At 41.1% G+C, this 13,606-nt stretch overlaps 2 protein-coding genes across 7 annotated transcripts in view; both read right to left on the reverse strand.

The window, feature by feature from the left end:
• Nucleotides 1-13,606, reverse strand: part of DGKB (diacylglycerol kinase beta) — a 690,527-nt gene that overhangs the window by 641,205 nt on the left and 35,716 nt on the right. The gene's annotated exons all lie outside the window — the stretch shown is intronic.
• LOC133749153 (large ribosomal subunit protein eL19-like) lies at nucleotides 10,093-10,761 on the reverse strand. The gene has a single exon (XM_062178337.1). The coding sequence runs from the start codon at nucleotides 10,725-10,727 to the stop codon at nucleotides 10,143-10,145; it is 585 nt and encodes a 194-aa protein (XP_062034321.1). The 5' UTR covers nucleotides 10,728-10,761; the 3' UTR covers nucleotides 10,093-10,142.

Below are 13,606 nucleotides of genomic sequence, written 5' to 3' on the forward strand. Positions count from 1 at the left end.
GCTGATCCGATGGCAGGAGCCAGGTGCTTCTCCTGGTCTCCCATGGGGCGCAGGGCCCAAGCACTTGGGCCATCCTCCACTGCACTCCCTGGCCACAGCAGAGAGCTGGCCTGGAAGAGGGGCAACCGGGACAGAATCCGGTGCCCCGACCGGGACTAGAACCCTGTGTGCCGGCACCGCAAGGCGGAGGATTAGCCTAGTGAGCCGCGGCGCTGGCCTGAAAAGTATTATTTTAAATTTCTGTAACTTTCACTGAGCACTTTAAGAATCTTTACTAGTTAGCATTCATAATATAATCAATTTATAAAAATGCTTAACTGAATTTTTACCAAATTATGATGGATAAAATTACTATTCTCTTAGAAATATTTCACCTATACAGAAAAGTTTAGAGAATTGAATCATGAGTACTCTGAACCTGCCACACAGTTTTAACAAGTGTCAAAATTTAGCATTTATCTTCATTTCATTAATTAAAAAAACATAAAAGTTATAGATCACAGGGTCAGTACTGTGGCACAGTCAGTTAAGCCTTCGCCTACAGTGCCAACATCCCATATGAGCACCGGTTGATGTCCCAGCTGCTCCTCTTCCAATCCAGCGCTCTGCTAATGGCCTGGGAAGGCAGTGGAAGATGGCCGAAGTGCTTAGGACCCTGCTCCCACATGGGAAACCCTGAAGAAGCTCCTGGCTCCTGGCTTCTGATTCATCCAGCTCTGGTCTTTGTGTTGATTTAGGGAGTGAACAGTGAAAGGAAGACCTCTCTCTGTGCCTGTAACTCTGCCTCTCAATAAATAAATAATTTTTTAAAAAGTTATAAATCACTAAGTCCTGTATACATGTTCTTTCCTCTCATCCTCCTGGAAATAACCACAATCCTAAAACTAGAGTGGATTTTCACTCTTCTAACTAATCATACATTTGATAAATATTTATTTATATATACATTTAGTAACTGCTTATTTTTCTAACATTTGCATACATGTTTTCACTTTCTTTTTTTTTCTTTTTTTTAAACTTTTATTTAATAAATATAAATTTTGAAAGTACATCTTTTGGGTTATAGCAGCTTTTCCCCCCATAACCTCCCTCCCACCTACAACCATCCCATCTCCTACTCCCTCTCCCATCCCGTTCTTCATCAAGATTCATTTTCAATTATCTTTATATACAGAAGATCAACTTAGTATATACTAAGTAAAGATTTCAAAAGTTTGCACCCACACAGATACACATTTTCATGAAAGTATTCAAGAATTCCTCACTCATAAATCCAGACAGAAAAATAAATTGTACATGATCTAAAAAGCTGTTAGAAAATGATACAGCTATGGAAAACAAAACAGATGAGGAAGAGTATGTAAGCTGGGAACAGGTTGCAATTTGAATACAGAAGTCAGGGCAGGTGACTGAGCTGGTGGCTAAGACACAGGTTAAGATGCCTGTGTCCCATGTAGGTGTGCTTGCGATCAGTATCCAGTTCCAGCTGCTGACTGAAGCTTCCTGCTATCATGCACCCAGGGAGGCAGCAGCAAGGGCTGAAATGAGGTCTCTGCCACTTTTGTGGGAGACTGAACTGAATTCTGGGAAGGCCTATAGAGTGAACCAGCAGATGGAAGATATCTAATTGCCTGTGCTTCTCTGTCTCTCTGGATCTCAAATCAATAAATAAAATAAAGCTAAATTAAAAAATACAGGAAGAGGGTCTCATTTGAGCAAACATTTTAAGAGGAAGAAACAGAATCATTTATCTTCCTTAGCTATTGTTGCTTGGGTTTGTGTCTCCAAGTACAAGAATAAAGCCCCCTTGTTATTTATGAACACTTTTGCTTTTAATCTTTTTATTTGCTATTAATATTGTTATAGTAGTTAATTATGTCTGTGTGAATGTGGGTGAATGCAAGAAGTGATTATAATTTACTTAAGTATCTCCTTATTTTATTTTATTAAATGTCTCTTAAATTTTATTTTTATTAAATTTTAAATTTAATAAATAAATTTAATAAAATCTAGATTTTATTTAAGTTTTTATTCATTTTATCTTATTAAATATGCTTAACTATCTTCTTTTTTATTTTCATATATCTGTTTCTCGTTGTATGTTTCTCCTTTGTTCATTTAGAATGATTTCCAAGTTTCTTTCTTTTTTTTTTTCAAAGAAAATTTTTATTTAATTAGTACAAATTGCATAACTACAACTCTAGGTATATAGTGGTTCTTCCCCCCATATCTGCCCTCCCACCACCTCCTCCCTCTCACATCCCATTCTTCAATAAGATTCATCTTTTTTAAACTTTTATTTAGTAAATATAAATTTCCAAAGTACAGTTTATGGATTACAATGGCTTCCCCCCCCCCAATAACTTCCCTCCAACCCGCAACCCTCCTATCTCCCGCTCCCTCTCCCTCTCCCATTCCATTCACATCAAGATTCATTTTCAATTATCTTTATATACAGAAGATCAATTTAGTATATATTAAGTAAAGATTTCATCAGTTTGCACCCACACAGAACATAAAGTGTAAAATACTGTTGGAGTACTAGTTATAGCATTAATTCACATTGGACAACACATTAAGGACAGAGATCCCACTTAAGGAGTAAAGTACACAGTGACTCCTGTTGTTGACTTAACAATTTGACACTCTTGTTCATGGCGTCAGAAATCTCCCTAGGCTTTAGTCATGAGTTTCCAAGGCTATGGAAGCCTCTTGAGTTCGCTGACTTCGATCTTATTTAGATAAGGTCATAGTCAAAGTGGAAGTTCTCTCCTCCCTTCAGAGAAAGGTACCTCCTTCTTTGATGGCCCGTTCTTTCCACTGGGATCTCACTCGTAGAGACCTTTCATTTAGGTGGTTTTTTTTGTTTGTTTGTCTTTGCTTTCCATGCCTAAAATACTCTCATGGGCTCTTCAGCCAGATCCGAGCTGATTCTGAGGCCAGAGTGCTGTTTAGGACATCTGCCATTCTAGGAATCTGCTGTGTACCCCACTTCCCATGTTGGATCATTCTCTCCCTTTTTGATTCTATCAGTTAGTATTCGCAGACACTTGATTTCCGAGTTTCAAACGCCTTCATTTTTCTTCAGAGCTGTTAGACACTGCACCTTCTTGAGTGAGCTAATATGTCTGCATTCATTATGACTACCTTTTAATTAATGTAGCTCTACCACCTGCTCTGTGTGTGTGTATTCTGTCAACTATGGCTCTTCTTTGCACATTTATTTTTCCTTTCTGGCTTCTGAGAATAAATAACATTTCTTTACTTTTTCAGTATTTACTATCATCTTTGAAAATTATGGATACCACTTTTTACAATGATTGAGCTCAATATCCCTAATATGGCCCTCAAATATTTTAGTCAGAAGTGAACACCTCCCTCAATTTCTTCATTTAACCATGATGTAGTATTTTAGTACTTTCTTTTGAAATACTGTTTCTTTACTCTGATTTCACCTGTGTTTCGGAGAGGGTGTGGATTTTTTAGTCATTCTTTCATTCAGTGCTTGTTTTTGCTACACTTTGAGACATACATTTTATTTCCCTCCATCCTTATATGACTTATAAACTTTTTTTAAAAAAAAGATTTATTTATTTGAAAGACAGAGCTTTAACCTACTGCATCATAACACAAGCCTTGACTTAAAAACTTTCAAGTATTCTACTTTTGTAGTTAATTTTCTTGAGCATTCTAGATTATTTTCCTATTGTCTTCCATGTCTCATATTGCAGAGGGTATCTGCCATCAGTCTGTCTTTAAAACAAACTTAGGTAGTATGCCTTTTCTCTCTTGTTGTTTTTAAGATCTTTGTTCTCATCCTATATGCAGCTTCAGCAGTATGTTCTAAGTATGTGTTTCTTACATTTCTAGTTTAGTTCTATATTTATCTATGAAGATAGAGATACATACATATGTCTACATGAATTTATCAACTTCTGTTTATGTATCCATCCATCTGTCATCCATCCACCCATCCATCCATTAATCCATCGGTCTGCCCATCCATGCATTCTTCCATTTATCCATCCAACTGTCCATCCATCCATTTGTCTATCCATCCATTTATCCATTGGTCCATCCATATATCCTTCAACCCATCCATCCATGATGGTTTCTGTCTTTCTTGACCACACTGAATACTCATTTTAATTAGAAGACTTGTGAATTCCTTCAATTCTAGACAGTTAATGGATTGTGCAGCACATTGTTTACATTCTGTAGACTGAGGACAGGGTACCACAACATTTACATGCTGTAGGCTGCTGTCTTAGGGAAAACCACCCAAAGGTACAAAGTGGGTTATCACAAAAGAAGTCACAGACCACAGTGTGGAATCATTGTGAGATTCTTGCTCCTTCATTTTTCTCTGCATATACCGCCCCAAGCTGCAAGCATATAATTTTTAAACTACTTTTTTTTTTTTACAGGCAGAGTTAGACAGTGAGAGAGAGAGAGAGAGAGAGAGAGAGAGAGAGAGAGAAAGGTCTTCCTTCCGTTGGTTCACCCCCCAAATGACTGCTGCAGCAGGCACACTGCACCGATCCAAAGCCAGGAGCCAGGTGCTTCTCCTGGTCTCCCATGCAGGTGCAAGGCCCAAGCACTTGGGCCACCCTCTACTGCCTTCCCGGGCCACAGCAGAGAGCTGGACTGGAAGAGGAGCAACAGGGACACAATCCAGTGCCCCAACCGGGACTAGAACCCAGAGTGCTGGCACCGCAGATGGAGGATTAGCCTAATGAGCCACAACGCTGGCCTAAACTTCTTTTCACTAACAAGTTAAATCCACCATAGTACATGGTTTCTGCTTCTGAATCTGCTTCTGGTAGCTCACATGTGTACTGTTCTTTCATTCTCTTTGATTCAGAGTAACTTAACTCTCTCTTTAAAAAACTTCTATTTATTTCACAGTCAGAGAGAGAGAAAAAGACAGAGAGAGAGAGATCTTCTATCAGCTGGTTTACTCCCTAAATTCCCACTATATTCCGGACTAGGCTGGGTTGAAGCCAGGAACCCAGAACTCAAACTGAGTGTCTTCCGTGGTTGGCAGGGATCCACGTACTTGAACCATCACCTGCTACCTCCCAGCGTGTGCATTAGCAACAAGCTGGAATTGGGAGAAGAGCCCAGGATTTGAACTCTGGACCCTGTATGGGATGCTGGCACCCCAAGAAGTGTCTTAACAGTTGCACCAAACTCCCACCTTTCTGCTTCTTTGAGCCAAAAGCAAAATCAAGCATGCCTTCATTTTTTATTACTTATATTACTTAGTGTTGCTCTCCAGTTATCACTGCAGGGAGACTTCTGCCTTATTTTTAAGAGAAACTATTCTTTTCAATTTTTAAAATATCAAATTTAGCAACACTACTAAGTGTTTGTAATAAAAGGATGTGAACTTAACAATTCCATCTGGACAAGAATTCCAAAGAAATGATCATTAGACTTCTGTTAAATTTTCAAGTTTTCTAAGCCTTTAAATCTCTCTTCAAAGAAATCCTACTAAAATTTCATAGACCTTGAATCTAAACTATATTCACCTTCTTTAATTTAAAAGAATCCCATAATTGTAATTATACTTTAGAAAATATCCTTCTATGAATTAAAATCATATCAAGCTATTCTAACATTAAGAATTTTTCCAAGTAATAATTTCACTATCACTTTTATAGATTCTAGATATGAATAGTTCCTCATAGTTCATTCCAAAAATAGTGAAAATGGTTACTTTTCAGAATTTTTTATGACACAGCACTGTGGTTTTCTTTGTTTCATCATGATTTTGCATGACAGTGAGTCTCGCTTCATGTGCTATCTTCACGAAGGTCTGCCTTTAACTCAAAGTGCTTTTTTTTGTGAAATCCATGAAGATAAAAACATTTCTTTATCCAGTGAAATTTGGTTAATTTTAAGTACTATTCTTTCATACATCTAAGGGGTTATTGTCTAGCCCTGTTCTACACGCACTGTTTATATGGTTATATAATTCACCTAAAAACGTATGTGAAAAAAAATCTTTGTCTAGGGCATGTACAAATTAAAATTTAGTTCTCATAACTTTTTTTTTTCAATTCTAGTTATTTTACCATATGATTCCAGTAAAAAGAACAGCAAACATAAACAGGCAATTAAATATTTCTCTCTGTTTTATACAAAGTACTTGAATAGTGCCTACGTGGCTATAGCCTGTAAGGTGAAAGTTTCAAACGTGGCATCATATCACGTTACTAACCCACATGGCCTCTGCTCTGAAGATACACAGTGTCCCTCTCACATTCTCATCCAGTGCCTCTGACAGTCACATCTTATTCTAGGCATTGAGCATCTGTTCTTGGCCGGCTTGGGATTCACACCCTCTGCTCCCTCTTCTGATTTCCTTAATGTACTCTGCCGGCTCCCCTCTTAGACAGGGTTGCTCCAGAGGCCCTCCCCATCCAACAGCCACAGGGATGGAGCTAGAACCTAGGGTCGGTCAGCAAGATCCCCAGGTCCACAGTGTTTGCTGCAGTTGAGCAAGCATCCTAAGATACCAGTGAGTATCCTCAGCTCTAGGACAAATAAAACTGTACCTCTGTCTCCCCGGTTTGCCAACTACTAGGGCACTCACCCATCACTGCTGGAGACTGCTACCAGCAGGAAAGGCACTGAACCTCTTGGACAGAAAATCAGAGCTGAGAAAGGAGGACAAATCCCCAAGGGCATCAGGATTTCAGGAAAATAACAATTGGGGAAAAAATGAAATTCCCAGAGGAAATTACAGGAAAGAAGTCCAACATGGAAATAGGCCGTTAGAGTAACCCAGGTGAAAAATCACATGCGTGCAATGTTTTCTTTTCATCAGCAAATACTAAGAGGCTCTTCATGAATCTGTAGAGCTGACTGTACCAGGACACAGGCACTACAACTCTTTATAAATTAGCTGTCCGATCCTGCATATGGGAACGTCAAGAAGCTCGTAGAGGGGCTGGCGTTGTGGCGCAGTGAGTTAAACCACCACCTGTGACACCAGAACCCCATGGCCACTGGCTCAAGTTAAGATAGCCCAAGTGCTAGGGCACCTAGCACCTGTACAGCAGACCCAAATGAAGCTCTTGGCTCCTGGCTTCTGCCTGACCCAATCCCGGGGTGTTTGCCACCATTCTGGAAGTGAACAAGTGGAGGGAAGATCTCTCTCTCTCTCTCTCTCTCTCCCCATCTCTTCCTCTCTCTTTAACTCTGCTTTTAAATAAATAAATCTTGCTTTTTGTCAAAGGAGTTTATGGAAAATTTAATGACAATATGTTTATTTTGGTACAAAATAAGTAAGTATTGTACCAATTGTACCAAATAAATTTGGTATAAAATGTTTGAAATTTGTGAAATTTTTCCATAGTACATATTTCTGTTATTCTCACATGCATGAATTTCAAATTTTTTTGCATGAACAAAATAAATCGTTCACCGCCATTTTCCATGAACTTTTTGAAGTCTTGTTGGGTAACTTATGTAGCCCTCAGAGGTCTCAGTTAAAAACTGAAGGAGTGAGGCCGGCGCCATGGCTCAACAGGCTAATCCTCCGCCTAGCGGCACCAGCACACCGGGTTCTAGTCCCGGTCAGGGCGCCGGATTCTGTCCCGGTTGCCCCTCTTCCAGGCCAGCTCTCTGCTGTGGCCAGGGAGTGCAGTGGAGGATGGCCCAAGTGCTTGGGCCCTGCACCCCATGGGAGACCAGGAGAAGCACCTGGCTCCTGCCTTCGGATCAGTGCAGCGCGCCGGCCGCGGCAGCCATTGGAGGGTGAACCAACGGCAAAGGAAGACCTTTCTCTCTGTCTCTCTCACTGTCCACTCTGCCTGTCAAAAAAATAAAAATAAAAAAATAACTGAAGGAGTGAAATAAATGAACACTGAAGTTCAGCTCCAAATTCCTATTAACTCCAGAATTTCTCTGCTCTCCTCCACTTACACTTGAAATTGTGTTGTTTGCTAATAAGGTAGAGATTAAAGAGCTGATTTTTAACAGAGGCTAAAGATAGCATGAGGAACAAGACTTTGAGAAACTGCAAGTTTCAATGCAGACTGATTTTCTTCTAACATCCTCACTATAGTTACTGTGCAGAAGTGCACTAAACCTACTTAAAAAGACAAACACGCAATCAGAATATCCCGTAAGTCTGACATTTATGACCACATCATTTACTTTAGCCATTTAAACACTATTTTTTTCACATGAGTGGTTTTAATTGTGATTTAATTTACAACAGTTGGAACTACTCATCTGAACACTACAGCCTCAGGGGTTCTCAAGCTCTGATATTTCAGGTTCAGCACTAATACAGGCTGCATTTCCAAAGGACGGAGAGAGACCTCAGGCATCAGAGTTCAAGCTCAAGTGAAGCCAGGACCAAGGCCTGTGTGAGTTACATGGGGAGTTGTTAGATTATATTTTAACTTCCATCAGTGGAAGAAGTGCAGGGTTTTTGCAATGGGTTTCCAAAATATTTTATGTCCTCTTAACAAGTTTTCGTGAGTAAAGAACACATAATGTTATTTATTTTTCCTTTGGCGAGAAGCACTTTTCTTAAGTTTTAAGTGCGTATGTTTTGTAAAACCAACTTGAATCCCCGCCTGACAAACATATCTCAAATCAAATCTGCATAATATTTAAGAGCAAAGGATGTAGAAGTGATTTAGGTAATAGAGGAACAGAGCAAACCTAGCTCTGTTCTCAAAGAAACAAGAATCTTGTGGCTTTAGATGTGGGCAACAGATCTTTATTTCACATCCGCTAGCACACTTTATGGAGATCAGGTATTTCAGGAGAATGAAAAGAAGTGCCTCTGTAACATTTCAACCTGAAACATCCAGGATTTCACTGACTCCCCCATTTTCCAGGAAATCTAGTGCATAAGCAAATCAGTGTTCAGTGTCTGGTGCCTGTGTTACTTCCTTCACGTCCCTGGGGTTCCACGTTGTCTAGTCTTGAATTTATCTAAGTGTTTCTCAGAGATTTTAAAGAATGAATGCATACTGCAAACACAAACGATGTGTTATGTGAGAACCTGGCCTGAAACTATGAAATACGACCCCCAAATAATAGACTCAGAGATCAATGGCACAGAGACACAAGCTGCTACTCTCAAGGTGGGGCAGTGACATACAGTGTGATTTCCAGAAACGGAGTAGAACCCCTCCACTCACAGCAACTAACTGCACCCAGAGCCAAGGATGTCAGCCTAGGGTGGGCTCTCATTAATACACTCGGCTCAACATCACAGACTAGCTTGGTCATTTAAATGTAACACGAGCCACAGTTGCATGCTGTGCAAGCTAACATTTTGTAAAAGACAGATTAAAAAAGCAGACACATGTAATATTAAACTTTAATAACTTACTTTAGTTACTATAACAGGCCTGAAATGTTCACAATTCAATATGTAATTGGCATCTTTAAAATATTTCTTTATTTACTAAGTCTTTGAAATTTGTCATTCATTTGACACCTGTGGCACATGTCAGCACAGAGTAGCCACATTTCACAAGCTCAGTAGCCACATGAGGTGAGAGGTTACCACAGGAGATGACACAGCTCTAGAATGCTAAGGATTCAAATGCTTTAAACAGCGCTGAGCAAAGCAGCATGAGCTTGGAGGTGAAGAAAATGCTCTAAAGGCAGCCATCAGGGACCCAAAACGGACCCTGAATACGCCAGGCTTCTCAGGGTCTGCCATGTACAATCTTCCTAAGGTTGTGTGGCTGAAACCCAAGTAGCTTAGGAAATTTTAATAAGACTCATGTTGTTCTCAATTTTCAACCATTCAGTAAGAATTATAAAATAAGGAAAAGTAAAAACTCACAGATGCTGCCTTTTTCAGCTCAGAATCCATGTTTCTCGTGATATCCTCACTCAAGATATGAAGTTCATGTATTTTTTTTAAAATTTTTATAATACTGGCAATGGAGAAGGAATAAATAATAGCAACTCCAGTGAAGTGCAATATTCAAAATATTTATGGAATTAAGATACCATAAATTCAGAATTCCCTGAGTTGATTCTTTTTATCTTGCTATTAGTTTCTTTTTTTGCGGATAAAGACGTGTTTGATTTTGATGACTGACCCATGGCAATCCCCAAGGCTGCTATGTACAGACAGGAGGGAGCGTTGTTTCTCTTCACTTCTTGGTCTCCTCCTCCTTGGACAGAGTCTTGATGATCTCCTCCTTCTTGGCCTGAAGGCGCTCCTCTCTGCGCTTGCGGGCCTCCTTGGTCTTCGACCTGCGGGCCTCAGCCTGGTCAGCCAGCAGCTTCTTGCGGGCCTTGTCGGCCTTCAGCTTGTGGATGTGCTCCATGAGGATGCGCTTGTTCTTGAACACATTCCCCTTCACCTTCAGGTACAGGCTGTGGTACATGTGGCGGTCAATCTTCTTAGATTCACGGTATCTCCGGAGCAGCCGGCGCAAAATCTGCATCCTCCTCATCCAGGTCACCTTCTCCGGCATCCGGGCATTGGCTGTACCCTTTCTCTTACCTATGCCCATGTGCCTGCCCTTCCGGCGTGCCAAGGTGTTTTTCCGGCACCGAGCCCGGGAATGGACTATCACAGGTTTGTGGATGATCAGCCCATCTTTGATCAGCTTCCGGATCTGCTGACGGGAGTTGGCATTGGCGATTTCGTTGGTCTCATTGGGGTCAAACCAGACCTTCTTCTTGCCACAGCGGAGGACGCTGGAGGCAAGCCTCTTCTGAAGCCTGAGCATGCTAATGGCTGCGGCCAAGGCGGCGAAAGGAAAGGACTCGCTCCGCTATTAGTTTCTAAAATTGGGCAATCACTTTTGCATGTGCAGTAAATGAATACATATGCATAAAACACAATATATACTTATATGTAAAATTAATTTTATTTTACACATTTTAAGATTACAGTTAATTTTATGCAGTAAATGCATTCACATTGTTATGTTACCATTACTGCCACCTGTCTCCAAAACTCATTCATTCATCCCCAGCTGAAACTTAGCACCCATTAGTCATTCACTGTTCTCTGTCTGTCCTTCTCACCATTCCACATTGTGTCTCTATTAATTTGACTTTTTTTTTTTTTGACAGGCAGAGTTAGACAGTGAAAGAAAGAGAGACAGAGAGAAAGGCTGTCCTTTTCCGTTGGTTCACCCCCCAAATGGCTGCTGCGGCGGGCGCACTGCGCCAATCCAAAGCCAGGAGCCAGGTGCTTCCTTCTGGTCTCCCATGGGGTGCAGGGCCCAAGCACTTGAGCCATCCTTGACTGTATTCCGGGGGCCACAGCAGAGAGCTGGACTGGAAGAGGAGCAACTGGCACAGAATCCGGCACCCCAACCGGGACTAGAACCAGGGGTGCCGGCACCGCAGGCTGAGGATTAGCCAAGTGAGCCGCAGCGCCAGCCATTAATTTGACTTCTGTAGGTACTTTATGTAAGTGAGCTCAACTATTATTCCTTTTTGAGACTGGCTTATTTATCTCTTTTCTTTTTTTAAGATTTATTTATTTGAAATAAAGAGAGAGAGAGAGAAAGAGAGAGAGAGAGAGAGGTCTTTCATCCACTGGTTTACTCCCCAAATGGCCACAACAGCCTGAGCTGGACCAATCCGAAGCCAGGAGCCAGGAGCTTCTTCTGGGTCTCCCACGTGGGTGCAGGGGCCAAAGCCCTTGGGTCATCTTCAAATGCTTTCCCAGGCACATCAGCAGGGAGCTGGATCAGAAGAGGAGCAGACTGGACTCCACAGCAGGCGGTGGCTTTATCTGCTATGTCACAGCACTGGCTCCTGGCTTATTTCCCTCAGCACAATGAATTCAAGGTCAGAATTTCCTTCCTTCTGGGATCTGGTATTCTCTTGTACATGTAAACATATTTGTCCTCCAGTGGACACTCACACAGAGTTTGGCCCTCTGGTTTCCTGTGTGAGGCTGCTCTGAATGGAGGTATGCAGACACCTGCTGGAGTCCCAGTCATGTTCAGCACCTGTCTTTAGTTTGGACAGCAGTGATTATCTCTGCTTTCCTTTTCTTCTTTCATTAAAATGGTGATAATGTTATTTGCCTTTTTTACTTTAGAATTAAATGAAATAAAATCTTTCCTGTTTGAGGCAGCAGAAAATAGTCCTTCAACCTAATAGATAAATATACTCTTGGGCATTTTTGTGTTTTTCTGCCTTTTATTTTCTATAATTCTCATTCCACCATATTCTTTTGAAGTCTTTCTTCCTCAAGATAAAATCATTTCACATTTTGAAAAGTCGGCACCCTGAATTCTGAAAATTTACTAGTTCTGCAGAATACTGTAAGCTAAAGCTTCCAGGTTCCCAGAGAAATTATCCCAGTTTCAAATTGTCTGTTGGAATTTATCTTGTCAAGTACCCCGGGCTTCAATCTCTCACCTCTCTTCACTCTATTACTTCTCTCAACTCCCACACATGAACTATTCTTGGTCTTAAAAACTCATTTTTAAGGCAATACAATTTCAACAACTAAAATACCATGTGTGCTTGGTTGGGTTAAATTTAGCCCTGGGAAATTGCACCTTAGAATTTTGCAGCATCAGTAAGTACTTCCCCTATCTCCAGTGTTTCATCCCCAACTCACAAGTGGCATTCCACTGTGATTTACTTCCCTCTAGAAAATACGGCTTTGGGGACACATGATTGGAACCTGGCAGAAAAATAAACACAGCGCTGTACCACATATGACCTAAAAATAGGCAAACAAAGCTCGTGAAGTCTTGGGAACTAGTACTCGTAGCAGAAGTAGACTGTTCTTTAGCTTCTCAGTGCCATACGTGGAGTCTGCAAAGACTTGTGAAAATCATATGATAACTTTATTAATAACGGAAACTATGCCAAGGACCTTCACTGCCTGAATTCCTATCACATTCAGCATTCCTGATTTCCAGCAATTTCCATGAACAAGTATTAGGAGGAAAGGAAGACTTATATAGATAAACAGTCACAAGTAGTGCAACATTTAATTTTTTACTTCAGTTGCAAAAAACAAAAGCACTGTCCTATTTAGTATACCCATCAGGCGAATTTCCTCAACCACAGCTCCTCTTGGGAATGTCAACCAAGCGCTTAAAGGAATAGCAGTGAGATGGAGATGACAGCTTCACGCCCTCAGGCATGGATGTCCAGGGTGCAGCCAGAACGGGAGCCACTGGAGCAGGTTAGAACCCACCAGGTCCTTCTAGTAGAACACCTGTCTCTTCCCTTTCTCATTCAGCCTTCTGCTTCACCTTGCATTACTTCATCTCTCACAGACTGTATTTACCTGGATTTGAGAAATTAAAATGTTTATATTTACTCCCTTAACTTACACCTGTCATCTGGTTTTATGTTTTTAAACATTCCAGTTGGGGCCGACACTGTGGTGTAGCAGGTAAAGCCGCCACCTGCAATGCAGGCATCCCATATGGGCAGGGGTTTGAATCCTGGCTGCTCCACCTCTGATCCAGCTCCCTGCTATGGCTTGGAAAACAATGGAAGATTGCCCAAGTCTTTGGGCCCCTGCACTCATGTGGGAGACCCAAAAGAAGCCCCTGGCTCCTGGCTCCGGATTGGCACAGCTCCAGCCATTGAGGACATTTGAAAAGTGAAACAACGAATGGAA

This window comes from Lepus europaeus, chromosome 20, assembly GCF_033115175.1.
Source record: "Lepus europaeus isolate LE1 chromosome 20, mLepTim1.pri, whole genome shotgun sequence".
Taxonomy (NCBI): Eukaryota; Metazoa; Chordata; class Mammalia; order Lagomorpha; family Leporidae; genus Lepus; species Lepus europaeus.

Coding starts and splice junctions, on each gene's coding strand:
- LOC133749153 (XM_062178337.1), bottom strand. CDS start 10,727: ATGCTCAGGCTTCAGAAGAGGCTTGCCTCCAGCGTCCTCCGCTGTGGC.